This window comes from Labeo rohita, chromosome 1 (assembly GCF_022985175.1).
Source record: "Labeo rohita strain BAU-BD-2019 chromosome 1, IGBB_LRoh.1.0, whole genome shotgun sequence".
Classification (NCBI taxonomy): domain Eukaryota; kingdom Metazoa; phylum Chordata; class Actinopteri; order Cypriniformes; family Cyprinidae; genus Labeo; species Labeo rohita.
The window spans coordinates 19,161,104-19,181,744 of NC_066869.1; the positions used below are offsets into that span (position 1 = coordinate 19,161,104).

A 20,641-nucleotide genomic window follows, 5' to 3' on the forward strand; every position below is an offset into this window, starting at 1 on the left:
AATTGCAAGATATAAACTCACGATAATCACGAGTCACAATTCTGACGTTATAACTCGCAAATGCAAGTTTAAATGTCACAGTTCTGAGAAAAAGTCAGAATTGTGAGATGTTAATCTGCAATTGCTAGGAAAAAAAAAGGATAAAAAGTCCCAAATAACTTTTTTATTTTTAATTTAGTGGTGTAAACGGGATTCCATTAAATCATTATTCCAGTCTTCAGTGTCACATGATCTTTCATAAATCTTGGTGCTTAACAAATTATTTCTTATTACCAATGTTACAAAATAGTTCATATCTTTACAGAAACTGTGATGCATATTAAACGATTTTTGAAGAATAGTTTAAAATAAAATTTATTTGAAACAGACATTTTATGACTGTCACCTTTGATTAATTCAATGCATCCTTGCGGAATTCAAGCATTAACTTCTTTCTAACGGCAGCATACATATATACATATAACAGTACGAAACGAATTTTCAAACTTCAGCTTCAAGAAATAGTTTTCTCACCTCTGAGTGTTAGCCGATGGAGAGTTCCTCACTTTGGGGTTGCTGGAATGCATTGACGTCAGTCCCAGTGCGACAGAGGCAGGAGCAGTAGAGTGCTGGTGGGGACTGGGGGTGTGTGTATGTGTGTGGGAGTGTGTATGTGTAGTGGTGGGCGTAGCTTTGGCCCGGGTGCTCCGGGGCCCGGTATTGGGGGTTGCGACAGGGCTGCTGCAGTCCTGGCCCTCCTCTTGCCGTTCTTTGGCCCTCTCCTTCCTGCCTGAAGCGTTTCCTGTGGTTCCGGTAGCTGCGGTGGTTGCCGTGGCTGTGGCTGCTGCTGCTGCTGGTCTCTCCTCCTGCACCTCCAGCATTCTCTGTGTGGGCTTGTCTGGAGTCTCCCCGAGGAGCCCTCACAGCCCCTGGCCACACTGAACACACACAAACGAACAAGCAAAAAAGAGTTAGTTTAGTCAGATTTTTAAAAATGTTTTTGAAATAAGTCTCTTATGCTCACTAAGGCTGCATTTATTTGATTAAAAGATAGTTTATTTTAATATATTAAAATATAATAAATTAAAATGCAATTTATTCCTGAGATGCAAAGCTAAATTTCCAGAAGTCATTCTAATATTATTCTAATATTCTAATATGGTGATTTTCTTGTTATCAATGTTGAATAGCATTTTTTTTTTTTTTTAAATGGAAATCTTCCACAACACTATAAATGTTTTGATGTCCTTGCTACATAAAAGTTCTAATTTCATGCAAATAAGTAAATAAATTTTGAATGGAATTGCATACTAGAGTCCATTTTTCTCCTTGCATTGCCACACCTACATTAGCTCTGAAGTAACTCCAAGTCACGTTTACTTGTTTGTCCACCTGTGCAGACATGTTTCATAAGAGTTCTGAATAACCTGAAGTGGCTATGAACATCCGCACCATGAAAACCAGACAGCATTACTAACACATCTGAGTCAAATTACTCAAGAAATATACCAGTCATGCCATGAATAAAAGCAAATTTCAAGCTGCTGCATATTCGCCAAAACGCTGTGAAGTTCAAGGTGAGAAAATGTGAATCTGCCAGGCAGTGGCCATCATCCAAAACTTACTGAAGAGTCAGACTGAAGGCCACCAAAAGAACGATTTGTTGAAAACAAGTAGTCATGTAACATCTCGGATGGAGGCGTGTGATAGACTGAAAACTGTTCGCTGGTGGATTTTTTGGTGTGCAAAAGAACATCATGCTGAGAACACAGTTTAAGCGAGGAGAACCATCATGTGATGGGGCTGGAAAATTTTAAAATTCAGGCAAAATGGATGGAACCAAGTATGGAAAATTAAAGCATTTGAAAATTGAGCTAATGGGACAATATCTCGCAACAAAAGCCAGTCTCATGATGTACTCTGATTTGAAAAGTGCTTTGTTAGTCTTCATCCACACCACATTATATTGTGCCAAACTGCTGCACCTCCCAATTGATACCATTTTTCCCCTCAGTGCGCTCAAACTAGGATATTCATCTTTTTGCATGAAAGCTGAATTTTAGGGGCTGAACTTTTTTGTTTAGCAAGGATGCATTAATTTGATCAAAAGTGACAGAAATCTTTCGTCACACTTAGGAATGTAACGTGTTATCAATATCGTGGTATCGCGATAGCAAAAGTGTCTTGATATCATCGTGGTCACATGATGATATGAAACGATAGGTCTTCTGGGCAAGCAGTGTTTTTTTAAATATATATACTTATTATTATAACACAAAGGGTCTTTAAAGTTGTGTTTTGAGCCATTATGCTTGACACAGTATCTGTCAAACAAACTAAAACCGAGACTACAAATGGCTTAATCCCTTCATCAAGTCTGTTTTTGCTGTGCGTTTCAAAGCGCACACTTTGTTGATGCAATCAGGTCGTGATCCGTTGTTCTCCTTGCCTTAGAACGTCTCTGAACTCGTTTACTGCATGTGCTGTGAGTTTAGCGCACGTTTGGGAATGCAACGGCCACCAGTTATGCTTTATTTTCATAGCAGATGATACAGCATTTCACTCGTTTTGTAGTGAGATGCATTTTTATAAGCCTGTTTTCACTGAAGCTGAAAATTTCCTTCAAAACAAAAGCTCTACTGCCGTTCAAAATAAAAACTTCAAAAAAAGTATCAATTGTTGACAGCTAGTGGTTTAAACGGGTAACGTTACTGCAGTCCAAATTTTAAACATGTCTTTCAAGTGTAGAAATTAGGAAAGTAGTATTATAATTTTCTCTACTGTACTGTAAAGCAAAAAATAATATACCTATGAAATATTCATTTATTGTACAGTGCAATATGGCTATTACCGTCATAGAAATAACAATAATATAAAAGTGTTATTATTATATTCTAATTTGTTTGGCTTCCTAAAACGTGTGAATGTAATTCAGACTGAGACTGTATAAGAGGGTTGAGTCCCCATTAAAGTTCAAGTACAAGTCAATTCACTGAATTTTTTTCTGACTTCAGTTTTTTTTTTTTTTTTAGTTAAAAACATGGTTTGGAGCTCTTAATTTTAAACTCTCAAAAGTGCATTAGATAGAATAACGTAACTTAAAAATGTACAAAACTTTCATTTATCTTTTTTTTTTAAACAAATATTGTATCGTGGACTTCATATCATGATATTATTGTGAGATTTTGATATCGATACATCCCTAGTGACACTAAAAGTGTCGTTACTATTTAAAAAAGAATCCTGAAAATGTTTTTTTAAAAAAAAGCATCACAAGAGTTTCTGAGCAGGAAAATTAGCATATTAGAATGATTTCTGAAAGATCATAAGAACTACAAGTAATCATACTGAAAATTCAACTTTGTGTCACAGGAATAAACTGTAAAATATAATATATAATACTATTTTTTCTTTTTTTTTTCTTTTTAAATAGTAACACTTTCAAGGATTAGTTTACATCCAGAATAAAAATTTCCTGGTAATTTACTCAACTCCATGTCATCCAAGATGTTTATATGTTTCTTTCTTCAGTCAAAAAGAAAGGTTTTTGAGGAAAACATTCTGGGATTTTCCTCCATACAGTGGACTTCAATAGGAACCAGTGGGTTGAAGGTCAAAATTGCAGATTCAATGCAGCTTCAAAGGGCTCTACATGATCCCAGCTGAGGAATAAGGGTCTTATCTAGCGAAATGGTTGGTCATTTTCTATTAAAAAAAAAAAGTAAATAAATCATGTACTTTTTAACCACAAAAAGAAAGGAAAGATCACATACGGTTAGTTCTTCATCTGTTTACTTTGGTTTAAAAAGGTTGGGTAGGGTCCAACTTCAAAATTGTCCAACATTGTTGTTTTACCTTTTTTAAGAAAATCGTTTTGCTAGATTAGACCCTTATTCCTCAGCTGGGATCATGTAGAGCCCTTTGAAGCTGCATTGAAACTGCAATTTGGACCTTCAACCTGTTGATCCCCATTGAAGTCCAATAATACGGAGAAAAATCCTGGAATGTTTTCCTCCAAAACCTTCATTTCTTTTCATCTGAAGAAAGACATGAATCTCTTGGATGACCAAACTCAAATATTTGAATGGCATAAAATCATAAAATCAGAAAAGTAAAAACCACAGACTACAAGTGGTGAGAGCGAGAGAGAAAGAGCGCAAGCAGCACGTAATATGTACCACCTTGTAACCCAGATCTAACAGAAACAGCTGTGGGTTAGTCGAGACCCGACAACTCAACTTATAATTGACTCGCACAAATCTTTACACTCAGCAGTAACGTACAAAAACACAGGAGTGGGAACGATTAGGGTTGTCTCTCAGGGTGTGCTTGTGCTTCTGTGTGTGAATGAGATCGTGTTAACACGTAGGGAACTTCTGTCTTCGTGCAAATACTAGCTTTCATAAGATATGAGAACCTCTCTAAAAGCTGCAGTGTCAGACTGCGTTGTCATCCAGAAAATATTCAGGACAGCTTCCAAAACACTCAAATGATGTAAGCATCTCGCATATTCCCTCCCGGCCTAACAGTGAGCAATGAAAGACAGTGCTAACTCAACCCCGAGACTCCATTTTGGGGATTTAACATAATTGTACACTAAACCTATAAATGCTTACACTAAGCGTCTCAGAAAAAAAGGGCTGATCTGAATTAAATAAGAAAAACAATCATAATCAAATGCATACTAACTCTACTATTTATATAGCATTAATTCAGTTACATTCCCTATAAATGATACAATGTTTAAACAAACTATCTAAACCCTAATCACAACCCAGCTTAACCTTCTTAAAAACAACATAAGACATTTATAAGTAATATGATTTCATATCAGGGCTCTACTGTGTGAGCACATTGCTCGCATTTGCAAGTTAAATCATGGCATGTGAATGTAAAAAAATATTTGGGCACACTGGCAACGCAGAATGAAAACTCAGTTTAATTAATCTAACAATGCAAATTGTGTTTCACACCGTGATTTGCAGCTTTTCATTATTTTCCATTCATGTCAACAGTGTAAGTGGATGGGTACTTATCTAGTGATCTGTTAAAAATGAATGCTTGTTATTGACTAATTAAAATGATTATAAAAGTGTTACATTTGTTTATATCCTGAAGTGATCAGACTGATTGTGTTTAGTTCCACCTGTAAAGTTAACCTAGATTTATTTACAGTGCAACAGTAAGCGAAAACTAGCAATAACAAAAGCAAATACTTTTTTTTTTTTTTTTTTTTTTTTTTTTTTTTTAAATGGAAGATGTGTCAAATTGGTTGCTCAAGAAACATTTATTATCCTCAATAGTGAAAACAACTGTGCTGGTAATATTTTTGTAAAAACTTATTTTCAGGATTTTTTCAGGAAATCTAGAATGGACTGAGGAAATCAATACATAAAATGCACTAATTTAACATACTGAGAGTGAGAGAGGACAGGAGACAGATTTCAGTGCAGATAAAGGTGAAAATCCACAATGCAGACTGGTTAAAATAAATGTAAAAAATAAAAAATAAAAAATACAATAAAAAAATAAGTTTTTAAATAATTTCAAATATATTTTTGAATACAATAAAAATAAATAAATAAAGGTAAGTAAACAAGTAATATTGTTACATATTATTGCAGTTTAAAACAACAGTTTTCTATTTGAATATATTTTAAAATGTCATTTATTCCTGTGATGCAGAGCTGAATTTTCAGCATCATTACTCCAGTCTTCAGTGTCAGATGATCCTTCAGAAATGATTTTAATATGCTGATTTGCTGCTCAAAAAGCATCATCAATATTGAAAAAATAAATAAATAAATTGCACTGCTTAATATTTCTGTGGAAACTGTGATACTTTATTTTCAAGATCCCTTGATGAATGAAAAGTTCAAAACAACAGCATTTACATAAAAATTAAGTTATCTATGCATTTGTCACTTTTGATCAATTAATGCATCCTTAAATAGAACGATTTATTGTTTTCCTAAAAAAAAAAAAAAAAAGGTGCAGGACCAAGAAATCTTAGTCCAATTAAAATGTTCGGTCCGAACATTATGATAGGCTGTCCTACCTGCCTGTAAACACATGTATTTGCATACCTCTGCGCACCCTGTTCGCGCAGACAGCATACGTCATCAGCGCGTTCACATACGCTGTGCAGACAGAGCGAGAATGGCAGGCAAGCGTCAACAACCTGATCTTCCTTTCTGGCATTGTACTAACTTTACTAACTGTACTATAAAGTGTTCTCACGGTTAACAACATGTGATGTTGCAATGGCTACTAGAGCATTTATGGTAGTTTTGTGGCAGACAGCGCATGTGCATAACGTGCACGCTCTACCGACATCTGTCTCTATTTTATATATTTCCTTTTTGTTTGTAAGTTGTGACCTGAGTTGGATGCATGCTTAATGCATCTGTTTAATATCACAAAAAGTCAAAAGGAAGCGTATAATGAGCAACTAAGGCAGCCATTTCATTTTTTTTTTTGTCATTTAAAACGTGGTTTCCTTGCCTGGTCCCCCTCTCTCCTCCTGAAGCCACACTTGCATACTGACATTCTCAGATTTCAGCATTCGCAGCGTGAGAGGCCGGTGTGCTGCTCCGGTGCTGAGCTCTAATGGCGTACAGCGACAGCAGCATGGCCGTCATGCCTTCTCCAGCCCGCCACAGACATTTCTCTTCATGCATGCACACCCACAAACACCGTTGCCAAGGCAACGCCGACCGACAGGCCCTGGGATCTACAACAGCCTCAAAAACACACCCGTACCCACCAATCTGCAGGAACATTTAGAATGCACGTGCTCTTAAAAGTGTAGTTTTACTATATTTCCAATGACAAATAGGCCTGGAATCCCAAGATCTACTAGAACGTTATTAAATAGTCAACATGGATTAGTGCTTGTGAAGTTCTGTTTTTCACAAGAAAAAGCAGAGTTTTCTCTTTGCAGTAATACATTTTTAAAAATTCAAAAACACCCAATTTGTTTCTGTATTGAGCTCATGTTGGCTTAAAAACAAAATAAACAAAAAAGATAAATGAACAACCGATTCAGAGTCCAAGAAGCCTGTAATGAGTGTTGAACTTGGAGCTATAAAAAGGGAAAGAGACGGCACATGCATTCAAGCTCAGACTTTTCCACTTCCTTCTCAGAAATGGACAAACATTCCAGAATGCTCTTACACTTCCTGTCCAGCCTTGAGCGAGTGGAAACAAGAAAGAGGTGAAAACAGTGGCCAGTGCGACAAGATATCCAGTTAAATCTGGAATGGACTGAGGAAATAAATACATAAAACGTATCAATTCAATATAGTGAGAGCAAGAGAGGATGGGGGGGGGGGTTGTTTCAATGCAAATAAATGTGAAGACCACAATGCATGATGGGAATGAATGAAAAAAGTACCGACATATATTTTTCCATTTATTATTAGCGAAAATACAGGTCTATTTCCAAAAGCTGGATGTATAAAATAAAATAAAACAAAATAAAATAAAATAAAATAAAATCATGCCTAAATATATTTATTATTATTAGTGAACATATACAGATATTTTCAAAAGGATGGAAGTAGAATAAAATAAAATAAAATAAAAAATAAGTTTACAAATGTGTAAAAGCAATCAAAAAGTTAAAAAAAAAAAAAAAGTATCTAAATATATTTTTCCATTTATTATTATTAGTGAAAATATACATCTATTTTCAAAAGCTGGAGGTATGAAATAAAATAATAAATAATAAATAAAAATAAAATAAAATAAAAATAAATAAAATGATAATATAAAATAAAATATAAAATAAAATAAAAAAAAGTTCAAAAAAGTACCTAAATATTTTTATCCATTTATTATTATTATTATTATTATTATTATTGAAACACATACAGATATTTTCAAAAGGCTGAAGGCAGATAAAATAAAATAAATTTAAAAAAATGTATCCATATAAAACTATTTTTTACAAATGTGTAAAAGCAATCAAAAAAGTTCAGAAAGTACCTACATATATTTTTCCATTTATTATTATTAGTGAAAATATACATCTATTAAAATGAGAAGGAAGGTAAAAAAAAAAAAGCTGGAGGTATAAAATAAAATAAAATAAAATAAAATAAAATAAAATAAAATAAAATAAAATGAAAGTTCAAAAAGTACCTAAATATTTTTATTCATTTATTATTATTATTAGTGAACATGTACATCTTTTTTTAAAAGGCTGGAGGTATGAAATAAAATAAAATACAATAAATCAAAAAGTACCTAAATATATTTATTATTATTACTGAACATATACAAATATTTTCAAAAGGCTGGAAGTAAATGAATAAAATAAAATAATTTTTCCTATGCATTATTAGTGAACATATATTGATATATTGTCAAAATGGTTGAAAGAAAGAAAGAAAGAAAAAAAAGAAAGAAAGAAAGAAAGAAAAAAAAAAAGAAAAAAAAAATAGAAGAAAAAAATAGAAAAAAAAAATGAACAAAAAGGTTAAAAAAGTAAAAAGAATAAAAAGGTTAGAGTGAAACAAAGAACGAACAAATGAAAAAGAAAGAAAGGAAAGGTAAGAAAGTACGAAAGAAAGAAAAAGTTGCATGTTTCAACTAGCTACACAAGCAGATCAAGCCCGTTCACTGTGCATTTCCACAATCCATTAACTCCAAACTGGCGCAGCAGTATGAAGGCGCTCGGATGCGGCCGGCCGTCAGTGCTGCTACAGGGCATCATCAGGAACGCAAACAGGCAAATAGAAAAATAGCAGGAGGTGCGTGGCGCACACAGGCAGCCGCGCTGGACGCCACAGAGCCGTGAGGCTTAAATGACTATATGAACTGTGTAATGGGCTGTTTACGGCAGAGGTCCTGCCACCCTTATTCAGTTAAAGCAAAGCTTCCTAAACTCCATTTCCATTTTGCATGGCTCAAGGGCTGTATACTCCCACTTATAAATCATAAAGAGAGTGTGCATGTGTGTAGGAGACGTGTGGGCCCGAACACACACACGCACGTGCGGCATCATGGTGAAAAGGATTTCTCATATTTTTCCTCACACAGACAAAAAGAGCTGCTATAACCTTGAAAGCCATTGCCTTTGGGTGGAAAAAAAAAAAATAAACACATGCACACACTTAAGTTGTCGTTTAATGCTAGATGTGGTTTTCCGTACCCAAATCCTAGTATGAAATTGGTATTATATTGCTATTAGACGTTAAACTTCTGTTAATACAATAAAGACAGCTAAAGAGACGGCTAGCATGATTTACGGCTTGATATAGCTGCCAGAATAAACAGTCGACACAAAATCCATCAATTTGAACCGCTCAACAGAGTCAGACGGTTATGGAGAAATGTCTTCATTCCTTATAAAAAAAAAAAGGCCAGACATATGGATATCCCATTTATAATGCACAAATAATCAATAAGAAACAAGTCTAAACTGACCGTCTGCTTTGGCCGAGTGCCTGCGGTCACAAAGACACAAACAAGCAGATCTTCTTGTCAATTGTAGATTATCAAACAGCATGGCTAGCACAGACAGACTAAGTATCCAGACATTCATGCATGTTGCAGATGCTTTTACATACAACTAGAAGTGCATTCAAACTATAACACTGGATTGCTTGTATCAAACTCATGACCTTTATATTGCTAGCAACAGACTCTACAGGAATGTGTCTCCATGTACAGGTGCATCTCAGATAAATCAATAAACATTATATTGTAGTGTGCTTATAGGCAAAAACATTACTTAACGTGTACACTGTACCAGGCAAGTTTCCATTCGCATTTGCAACCCTGGATCACAAAACCAGCCATAAGGGTCAATTTGATTTATACATCATGAAAACTAAATAAATAGGTTTTCCATTAATGTATAGTGTGTTAAGATAGGATATTATTTGGCCGAGATAAAACTATCTGAAAATCTGGAACCTGAGGGTGCAAAAAAAAATAAATAAATAAATAAAAAAAAAAAAAAAATCAAATCATTCAAATCAATCAAAATATTGAGAAAATCAATGTATTGTGGTCCAGGGTCACATTTATTGTGTGGTCCACGGTCACATTTTTTTTTTATGGTCCAGGGTCACATTTATTTTGTCCATATTGAAAGCATGCAACAAAAATCACCAGCCAAGCAGAATAAATTTGATGTGTAATATATAGTTATATAGTGGGCAAAGGTGCATTAACAATAAACTGTCTCGCTTATAAGAAGTGTTGGCAGTAATGAAAAGCTCTTACCGTAAAGGGATAGTTCACCCAAAAATGACCAAACAGTTGATAGCGATTGACTTCCATAGTTTGGAAAAAAAAAATAAAACTACTGAAGTCAATGGCAACAATTGTTTTGTGTTCATCAGAAGAAAGAAGCAAGTTAACAGTGAGCAAATGGCATGAATTTAAATTTTGAACTCTCTCTTAACTAAAACTATTAAAGTGTGCTTTTGTTTATTAAATTAAGCTGAAATAAAATTACATAAACGTAAGATTAGAAACCTGAACTTAAATGAGAATTAGAAATGCTGCCATTGAAACTAACTGAAAATCTTTAAGTGCTAAAATGGATAAAACTAAAATTAAAATGACAAAAGGCAATAAAATAAACTAAAATCTGAAAATATTAAAAAAAAATAAATAAATAAATACTGTAATAGTTTATAAATAATGCTACAATAAAACTGCCTAGTATTAGCAAAATTAAAATTTATTAATTAATAAAATAAAATGAATTAATAAAAAAATTAAAATGACATGCACAACAATAAACTAAAATTAATTTAAATCTAAAAAAAATTGAAAGACTAAATTGCTAAAATTACAAAATAAAAAAAGTATTCAAAATATTAATAAATCTGATAATAGCTTACAAATAACATCAACTAAAAATTTCAGCACTTAAAGGGATAGTTATTTTTTTTTTTTTTTTTTTTTTACAAATCTTAAAACCCATAAGACCTTCTTTCATCTTTGGAAAAAGAAATTAAGATATTTTTGATGAAATCCAAGCTTTCTGACCCTGCACAGACAGTAAAGGTACTATCACGTTCAAGGCTGAGAAAGGTAATAAGAACATCGTTAAAATAGTCCATGTGACATCAGTGGTTCAACGCAAGAAGAAGAAGAAGGTGTTGAAAAATATTCTCGTAGCTTCTTAAAATCAAAGTTAATCCACTCACAACACGTGGACTTTAGTGATGTCCTTACTACTTTTCTGGGCCTTGAACGTGTCAGTTGCCATTGCTGTCTATGCAGCGTCAGAAAGCTTTCAGATTTCATGAAAAATATCTTAATTTGTGTCCCAAAGATGAACGAAGGTCTTACAGGTTTGGATGACAGAATTTTCATTTTTGGGTGAATGATCCCTTTAATTTAACTACATTTCTCATTAGTATTACAGTAGCTCAGATTCAAATCAGAGCAGTTTTTAGCAATAATGGGCTATTTCATTTTAACCACATTAAAAATATAACTTGCCACAGTGGTGCACACTCTGATTAGCATTGACTCAGATATTGAAAAGACAGGATTTATCATCACATCATGACTTGTTATACTGTTTTACCACAGAGCTGCTGCAGAGACTTACAAAAACAGGCCCACCATAAACACTTAACACGGCACACTTAGAAAATGACAAGCGACTTCACATAATTAGTCTATTTATCAGCTAGAAGGACTCAGTCCTGCACCTGCAGATTTTTCTTCTAGCAGAGATCTGCTCGAACACACCTGACTGTAATTTATAAGTGAACCGAAGACCCTGATTAGCTCTTTCAGGTGCGCGTTTAATTACAGCCACAGCTCAAGATTGCAGGAAGGCAGATCTCCAGCAGCAGGACTGGGCACCTCTGATCTATTCTATGCACACGATAACACCTATATTTTAGGAATTTAATTACACTTTTAAAAAAGACAAAGGTGGACCATATGCACAAGTCCTCTACAATATAATAAACAAAGGGTAGAACTAATTTTAATTAAAAGGTCTTTCTCAGTCAAACCAATCAGCATTATGACCATTAAATAAATCTTTATTAAATTACTTACAGCTAATAAACATGCAGTGAATACTATGCTAATCATTTAATTACAGCTCGAAGGCTACATTACATTTTTTGAATTTAATTAAAGATATATATTTCACATTTAAAGAGCAATAAATAAATAAAATAAAATAAAAAGGGAAATTCACTTGTCTTAAACCAGCATAACTAGCTCAAAGTTAATTAATTAGGGGTGTTCATTAATGAGTTTTATTTCTCTTAAAGCCAAAAACATTCTCAACTGACAAGAGAAGAGACACTTAAATGCCAAGGAAGGAAAAACATCCACTGTTACTTGCAAATCTCTTCAGAGCCCAAAAAATAAATTCTGAAGTATGATTATTGATTTTGGGATCCATAACGAGGCCCAGAACATTTTTGATCATAACCACCCAGTTTCAGTCAGGAGAATACCAAAAAAGGATTCATCCATATTCCTTTAGTGCCCAGATCCACCTGAGGAATGCTACACGGTCAGATTGAAAAACGGCCCCAATGTACAATATCTACAAGTCATAATTATAAAGACACCCTCCAAGTAACCTACAGGTCACAGTTTAGCCTTGATGAGCACAGAAGGGCTTAAATGCAGAGAGGCCTGCTGCAGGAGTTGCTGACCTCGCATCTAAAACCACAATCCATGACTGCATCATCTTCATCCATCCTCAGTGGATCTATAGCTCAAAATGACTACTCAGCTGTATCTAAAGAGGTTCACAGGTTCATGCCAGGTGAACAAGAGTTCATCCCAAAATTAAAATTCTGTCATTTATGCATTCTCAGGTTGAAGTTCTTTTTTTCTGCTGAACACAAAAGATATTATGAAGAATGCTGAGTGTAGCCATTGACTTCCATAGTATGCAAAAACAAATAGAATGGAAATCAACTGTTTGGTTGTTCTTCAAAATATCTTCAAAATATCTTTTGTGCAATATGCTTTTTTCCCCCCAAATTCCATTTTTTTCTGTTTTAATTTTTCTGGATTACGTTTTTTTCCGTTTTAATTAATCTCAACTCCTTTTAAATTTGATCAATTTAAGAGCATGTTTAATTAATTAAAATCATGAAACATATACAATTTCACATCAATTTAATAAAGGTTTAACAAAAATGACATGTTCAGGGCCCTATGAAATGTTTTATTTTTTCTCACAATATGTTTTATCATCATCAAATTCTGTTTTAGCATGTCTAATTATTTGAACGCATACTTAATTTACTCAAATTTATTCTTAAAATAGCCTTATGAAAGTTTTTTTTACCCTCAGAAATTCTGTGTTATGTATTTAAAATATTCTGGTTGTCAAATGAAGGCATAAACAATTAATTTCATTTATCTTTTAATTATTGAAAATAAAGCTAACTTTTGCTTAAAGGGGAATTTACTATTAAAATTAAAACATGGAAGAAATGTTGTGTGATTATACCCTAAAAAAGTAATGTTTGTTTCATTTTAGTAGTAGTAGTAGTAGTACTATATTTCTGGCACAATGTCTTCAAGTGAAACCGGACTTTTATTTTGACTGGTTGCCGTGTCCACCTTTACATTTCTGTGTGTATATGATATAACGCTAGTTTTCCTAAAATGGAACGGTCAAATGCTGAATTCACTGCAAGCACTACGCATGCTTTAGTGTGTGTAGTAAACAAAACTGCTCATCTGCTCCATTCGTTAAAACAGAGACACGCAGAACATGCAGGATTCACATTTAAATGGTATTTTTGCGGCATAATATTTACAGACACTAGTCCATATTGCAGTTTGATTGAAGTCTACTGACCTACTTTTGATTAAATCATTCAAACTTTGACAAATTCCATGACATTCTGCGTGATTCAGTAAATTCAGTTTTTACGACTGGATTCCGCAATTCCATCCGCGTTTTCCACACCACGGAAACCATAGGGCCCTATTTAGCATATTACTTTGTGTGATCAGAATCATATTTACCCACAATTATAGAAAAGAAAAAATGAATAAATAAATAATACAATAAAAAAAATAAAATAAAATCATAAAGTAAAATAAATAATTTAAAATATCTTCTTTTGTGCTCAGCAGAAGAAAGAAACTGATTTGGAACATTGTTTGGGTAAACTAGCCTACTGTTCCTCAAACCACTCCTGGAGCTTTTTCAACTTGAAACAGTCCACCTGTGTGAATGAAGGTCATGAACAATAGTTGCAATCACCACATATCTTAAACCAGCCAAGGAAGTCAAGACCAAAAAAGCAAAAGTGGTCCAAAAATATCAATATAACCCAAACTCCAAACCATGAGGAGAACCACTGTCAGTTGCATAACAACATTTTTTGGGTTTTGTTTTAAAGAAATTAACTTTTATTCAGCTATGATGCATTGCATGGACAATGTTACATAAAGCAATAAGCCCCAAGAAGCCGTGGTTAACAGTGAATTTATAACAGATAAGGGACGTTATAACCCCATTAGGGCAAAACCCCCTTAGCTGTTATAAATTCACTGTAAAACATGGCTTCATGGGGCTTATTGCTTTTATAAAACAGTTATTCCATATACATAGTAGGGTTTTACAAAATAAAACAGAGCAAATAAAGTGTAATGATATTAATATATTATTCTTCCGCCAAACAGCGTAGCTCCTCAAGCGGTTGTGGTTGCAACAAAGAGGGTGCCAACTAACACACAGATGTAAACCAAGGTGTATGTTTGTAGAGTAATTTACAACAGATTCAAATGCAGCTCAACCAATAAGAATCAAGAACCGAAACTACCTGTTTTACAAAATGGTTTATTCCATGGTCTGTCTGAATACTGGATTCTGATTGGCTGGCAGGTATGCAGTAAAAGAGTTTAATGCACAGGTAGTTCCAAGTTTAATCACCGTTCTGTATTAATGCACTGCTTTAATTGATGCACACTAACCAATGCACATCACTCGCACACAAAATCCTTTAATGCCTGGCAAACCATTGATTATCCCTCACTTATGTAACTGCTGTTTTTTTTCTATTTATTAAAAAAGCCCAGGAAAAAAATATATCAGTTTCCACTAAAATCCTAAGTGGCACAAATGTTTTCAACAAAGATAATAATAGGGCATATTATATATTATATATGCTCCTCCCTAGAGTTAATTTTTAGTTAAAGTTTATAAATCACCGAATACGTTTTTTTTCCTGAGGTAAATTGCTGCAACACTTTTTGAGTGATTACATGAGGCAGATACAGATTTCAGTAAGTTGTACTCTCTTTAACATACCTTCGGTCATTTATTCATGTTTATTTTGTTCTATAACTGGTATTAAAGCAGAGGAGATGACCAGTTCACATGCGCTTCGCACTGCCGCTTTGCTGAACTGAGGCGGTACAGCGATCTGTCACTCTTACTTTACAAAAAACAGCGCTAAAATGGCATTTTTTTTGTTTGAATATTGTAATATAATAGATAATATTTGAAATCTGAGACAATGTTTCATATCAAAAGTAACAAAGCACAAAGCTTATTATGATTTATTGGATGAAAGATGCGCTCAATAACTGAAAACAGGCTAGACTAATCTTAATTCTTGAGATTTAAGAATCAATATCGTTTTGTAAAAATGAAAATCGGTTCAAATTGAGAAATCAATATTTTTAACCCAGGCCTAGATAATCATAAGGAATGTTTCTTGAGCACCAAATCAGCATATTACAATGATTTTTGAAGGATCACGTGACACTAAAGACTGAAGTAATTTAGCTTTGCTATCATATGAATACATTATTTTACAATACAAATTACAAATAAAAAAAAAATAAAAAAATCTTTAAATTTTAAAAGATGATTTTTTTTTAAATTGTAATAATATTTCACAAAATATAGTTTTCACTGTATATTCGGACAAATAAATGTAGCCTTGGATAGCATAAGACCTTACAGACCCCAAACTTTTGAATTGTAGTGTGTGACACACACAAACACATTGCAGCTGTTGTCTGGTATGGATGTTGTAACAAAGGCATGAAATAAGCTATGTAAGCTGCACTTACCATGTCCCTCTGTGTCACGATATAGCTGTGGCCATGACTGCACTGACTGCAACAGAACACCACCAACCACACAGCAATCTGAGAGAGAGAGAGAGAGAGAGAATACACATTTATTAAACACACTCTGAGGGCCAATGTAACACCACCGAGGAAATGCTTTAAGAGGCAAGAGTAGTGTGTTAAAGCCAGATCTGCAGAACAGACTGATGTAATGGCTTGATTAATAATAGATGGCTGAAGCAGATTTTGATTGAATGACACTAGTTTGAGAAGCGTATCATTATAAAGAATTTTTAATCTTGTCAAACCCTCTCCCATTCTCACGCTATATGCTGTAATATAACGTAATGAAACCTGCGAAAGAAATAGTTCAACCAAATCACCATTTATGTCATTTAATACCTGTATGATTTAAATTTTTTCATTAAAATCTAGCCGTCAGCAGTAGCTCCAAAATGTCAATTGCATCTGTGCATATTCAAACATGGCGACCAAGACGTAATGCTCCGGGTTTGATGTCAATGACAGCAAACGCATTTGATTTGTGTGTTTTTAAACATGAGAAAGCAAGAACTGAATTTGAAAGTGGATTCCAAGAATTTCTGCAAGTTACCAAAACGTTCACATACATACATATACACTTTATAAATACATGTATACACACATATATATACACATACATATACATATACATATACATATACATATACATATACATATATACACACACACTTTATGTATATGTACATGTATGTGTGTATATACATATATGTGTGTGTGTGTGTGCGCGCGTGTATATAACGATAAAACTATTTATTTAACTATCTAAAATTATCAATTTTTCCTTTTACACCAAAAATCATTAGAATATTAAGTAAAGATCATGTTCCTTGAGGATATTTTGTAAATGTCCTATCATAAATCAAAACTTAATTTATAAACGGCCTATTAACGGCCTGTTTTTTGGGCACTATTTTTTTCTTTTTTGCAATAAAAATTATTTGCAATAACATTTGTAACAGAAATATTTGTTGTCACTTTAGATTCATCTAATGTATCCTTAATGAATTAATAGATACATATAAATATAAACATACATGTTTATAAAAAATATATATATATTATAATTAATATATATCTATATCTATCTATCTATCTATCTATCTATCTATCTATCTATATATATATATATATATATATAAAATTTAATGGCATAATGGCATCACAGGAATAAATTTTATTTAAAAAAATATTAACACAGAAGGCTATTATTTTAAATTGTAATAATATTTCACAATATTACTGCTTTTACTGTACTTTTGATTAAATAAATGTAGCATTGGTGAGCATAAGAGACTTCTTTTATTAACATAAAAAAAAAAAATTAATTACCAACCCAAACTTTTGTATAGCAATTTATGACTTTAGAGAGACTTTTAGAGATATTTTTGGATTATTTTTGTCAGCCACAGACACTGTATGCATTCACCGCATTAAAAAGAGCAGCATGAACATTCTTCAAAATGTTTTATTTTGAATTTAAAGTTAGAAATTAGTTGGCATTTCAAAACAGACTTTGATGGCAAGCTAAGTTTAAAAAAAATAATTAAAAATAAAAATAAAAACCACACTAAAATAAAAGTCCCTGAACAGAGCACAAATAAAGTAAAATAGACATGTATAGCTACAGTGACCAGGTGAGGAGCACTTCTCTTTTAAGCGTGATGAATTAGCAAGCTTTTACTTTTCAGTTCAAGAGCAGATGAATGAATGAGAGCGAAAGAGAAAGTGTGATTCTGTGTGGGTGTCTCCAAATATAATAAACTCATAGAAAAGACATGAAGGAACTTTATCAAAGGCTCCAGACACTGATGCAAACACACGTCGCCCACAGTTAAAAACTGAGCTTCAAAGCCCACATTCAGACAAAAAGCAGACAATACAATGTCGTAAAGAAAATGATGCATTGTTTTGTTTTAAAGTGACACTCTAAATCCTATCTGAAGCTTCCTCATCTAATGAGGTCACTTCCTACTCCAAACATGAGCTGATCTACAAGCAGCTTCCTCTTTCCCCAAAGTCATTAAACGTGTCTTCCTGCATTTTAGACATCTGGATCATTGTCATTGTCAAGTCCAGAGAAGATTAGGACTTTTTTGTACTGGTTTTAACTGGATACAAAAGTTATTTGTTGAAGCACGTGCATGATTCACCAGGCCTCGTCTGCCGCAAATGTGGATTTTTAATAAACATGGGCATCAATATCAAGTAAAAAGGCATATAGCTGGGTCAGCAGAATATTACACCAAATCAAACAGGGAGAAACTGTGTATCGCCACATGAGAACCATTTCTCTGTTGTTTCTAACAGCGAAATTATTTCTCCTGATGTGACATCAATTGGCCATATCATCTGAGGAAGTCACATTCAGCACAAGCTCCACTGTGATATTCAGCCACTACCAGAGACCAGAGAACAACTGCAGATTTCAGATTACTCTATGGTCACTGCACAGTGTGACTTGAATGTGTTCATTACAGAGAGAGAAGTGAGCGAGACAGACGTTGACCTAATGTGACTGTAAGAGCTGAAATAAACACAGCAACAGACCACGTCTACATATACCAACACAAAAACTCATTCAATGTAAACAAATAAAATATTCATAAAGTAAATAGCAAAAATAAGCATACAATAAAATAAGTAAAAAATAAAGAAGTGTGTATAAAAAAATAAAGCATAACATTAAATTAAATAGGCAAGAATAAAATTAAAAAACAAAATTAAATCAAAAATAAAATAAAAGCAATAAGCAAGAATAAAACAAAACAAAAATAAAAGCAAGAATGGAATAAAATAAACAACAAAAAAAATTAAAGCAAAAATAAAATAAAACCAAAAATAAAGTAATAATAAAGCAAGAATATAACAATAAAAAAATACAATAAAATAAAATGCAATAAGCAAGAATGGAATAAACTAAACAATAAAATAAAATTAAAACAAAAAATAAATAAAATAAAATGAAAGCAAGCAGCAAGAATGGAATAAACTAAACAAATTTAAAGCAAAAATAAAATAAATAAAAGCAAGAAAAAAAGTAATAAAGCAAGAATAAAATAGAATAAAAAAATAAAAGCAAGAATAAAAATAAAATAAAAGCAAGAATAAAGTAAAAAAATACAATAAAAATTTAAATAAAACAACAAAATTAAATAAAGTAAAATAATACAATAAAATAAAAAGGAAAACAAATATTAAAATAAAAAAAATGCAATAAAATAAAAGCAATAATTTAAAAAAAATCTAAGCAAGAATAATGTGAAAAAAGCAAAAATAAAATAAATACAATTAAATAAAATAAGAAAACACAATAAAGAATAAAAGCAAGAAAAAAAAAAAAAAATAAAAGCGAGCATAAAGTAAAATAAAAAAAAAAAGAACAAAATAGAAATAAAAACAAGAATAAAAAATAAAATAAAAGCGAGAGTAAAATAAAATAAAAACAAGAATATAAAAAAATAAAATAAAATAAAAAGCAATGAAGTAACATGAAAAACTAAATAAATAAATAAATAAATTAAACTAAATTAAATGCCCAAAATGGTTCTCCAGTATAACTGCTTCCCTGGCTTGAAGAACAGATGGAAACCACACACACACACACACACACACACACACGTACTTGTTTTTGCTACATTGTGGGGACCAAATGTCCCCACAAGGATAGTAAAACCTGAAATTTTTGAACCCACAATGTTAAAAAATGATTAAAAATAGTAAATGGTGTTTATCTGAAAGTGTAATGATGCAAACATGTTTTCTGTGATGGCTAGGTTTAGGGTTAAGGTTGGGTTAGGGGATAGACAATATCGTTTGGTCGGTATAAAATCTATAGAAGTCTATGGAAAGTCCCCACAATTCACAAAAACAAACGCACACACACACACACACAAACTGATTAAGGTTATTTTCATTACATGATTTTAATAGCTTGCTTTGCTTAAGGTGTTCAGACAGTTTGGACAATACAACTATTTATTTTAAAAGGTAAAACACACAAAAAATTATTAGTTGTCCATTATAATCAATCACAGGTCTTTACAACTTAAACACTTTTTTTATGCTATAAAAAGTTGAAAAGAAAGTTTAAAATCTCCACTCCACTGTTTAGAACAACATGAGGATAAGTTATTAACCCCAATTTTCATTATGGGGCGATTGTTCCTTTAAATCCGCTAGGAAATCATAAACAACACTCATAACTTTTTAATAATCCCACAAAAGACAAAAATTTACGACTTTCCTCGCCTTCCCTTGTTCTCTGTCAATCACTTCAAGGTGATTGTTGGCATCCCTCATTTAAGACCTAAAAACATCCGTCAGCTCGCCCAGGGTTATGTTATAGTCAATCTCTATAACAGTTTTATAGTTATGTGCTAATTAAAGGTTTACTCCGTATCCTCATTGAGCCAGGTGACGGCAGACACTCACACGGAGGCGCTAACAAACATGACGTACGTGAGACGAACCAAAACTGGGTGTCGTCATGAGTCTGTCAGATATTGTTGCCTCAAATTACAGGTTCTTTTGTGCGCAAACACACAAACAC

The 20,641-nt window shown here is 32.9% G+C and overlaps 1 protein-coding gene across 2 annotated transcripts in view; it reads right to left on the bottom strand.

Moving 5' to 3' along the window:
• The window catches only part of bcl9 (BCL9 transcription coactivator), a 127,653-nt gene that overhangs the window by 14,787 nt on the left and 92,225 nt on the right, over positions 1-20,641 (bottom strand). For both annotated transcript variants that reach the window (XM_051108836.1, XM_051108828.1), the window contains exons 3-4: positions 16,030-16,107; positions 514-917 (exon numbers count right to left, since the gene is read on the bottom strand). In XM_051108836.1, the coding sequence (XP_050964793.1) occupies positions 514-860 (347 nt within the window). In that variant the 5' untranslated portion in view covers positions 861-917; positions 16,030-16,107. The remainder of the gene's footprint in view (positions 1-513; positions 918-16,029; positions 16,108-20,641) is intronic.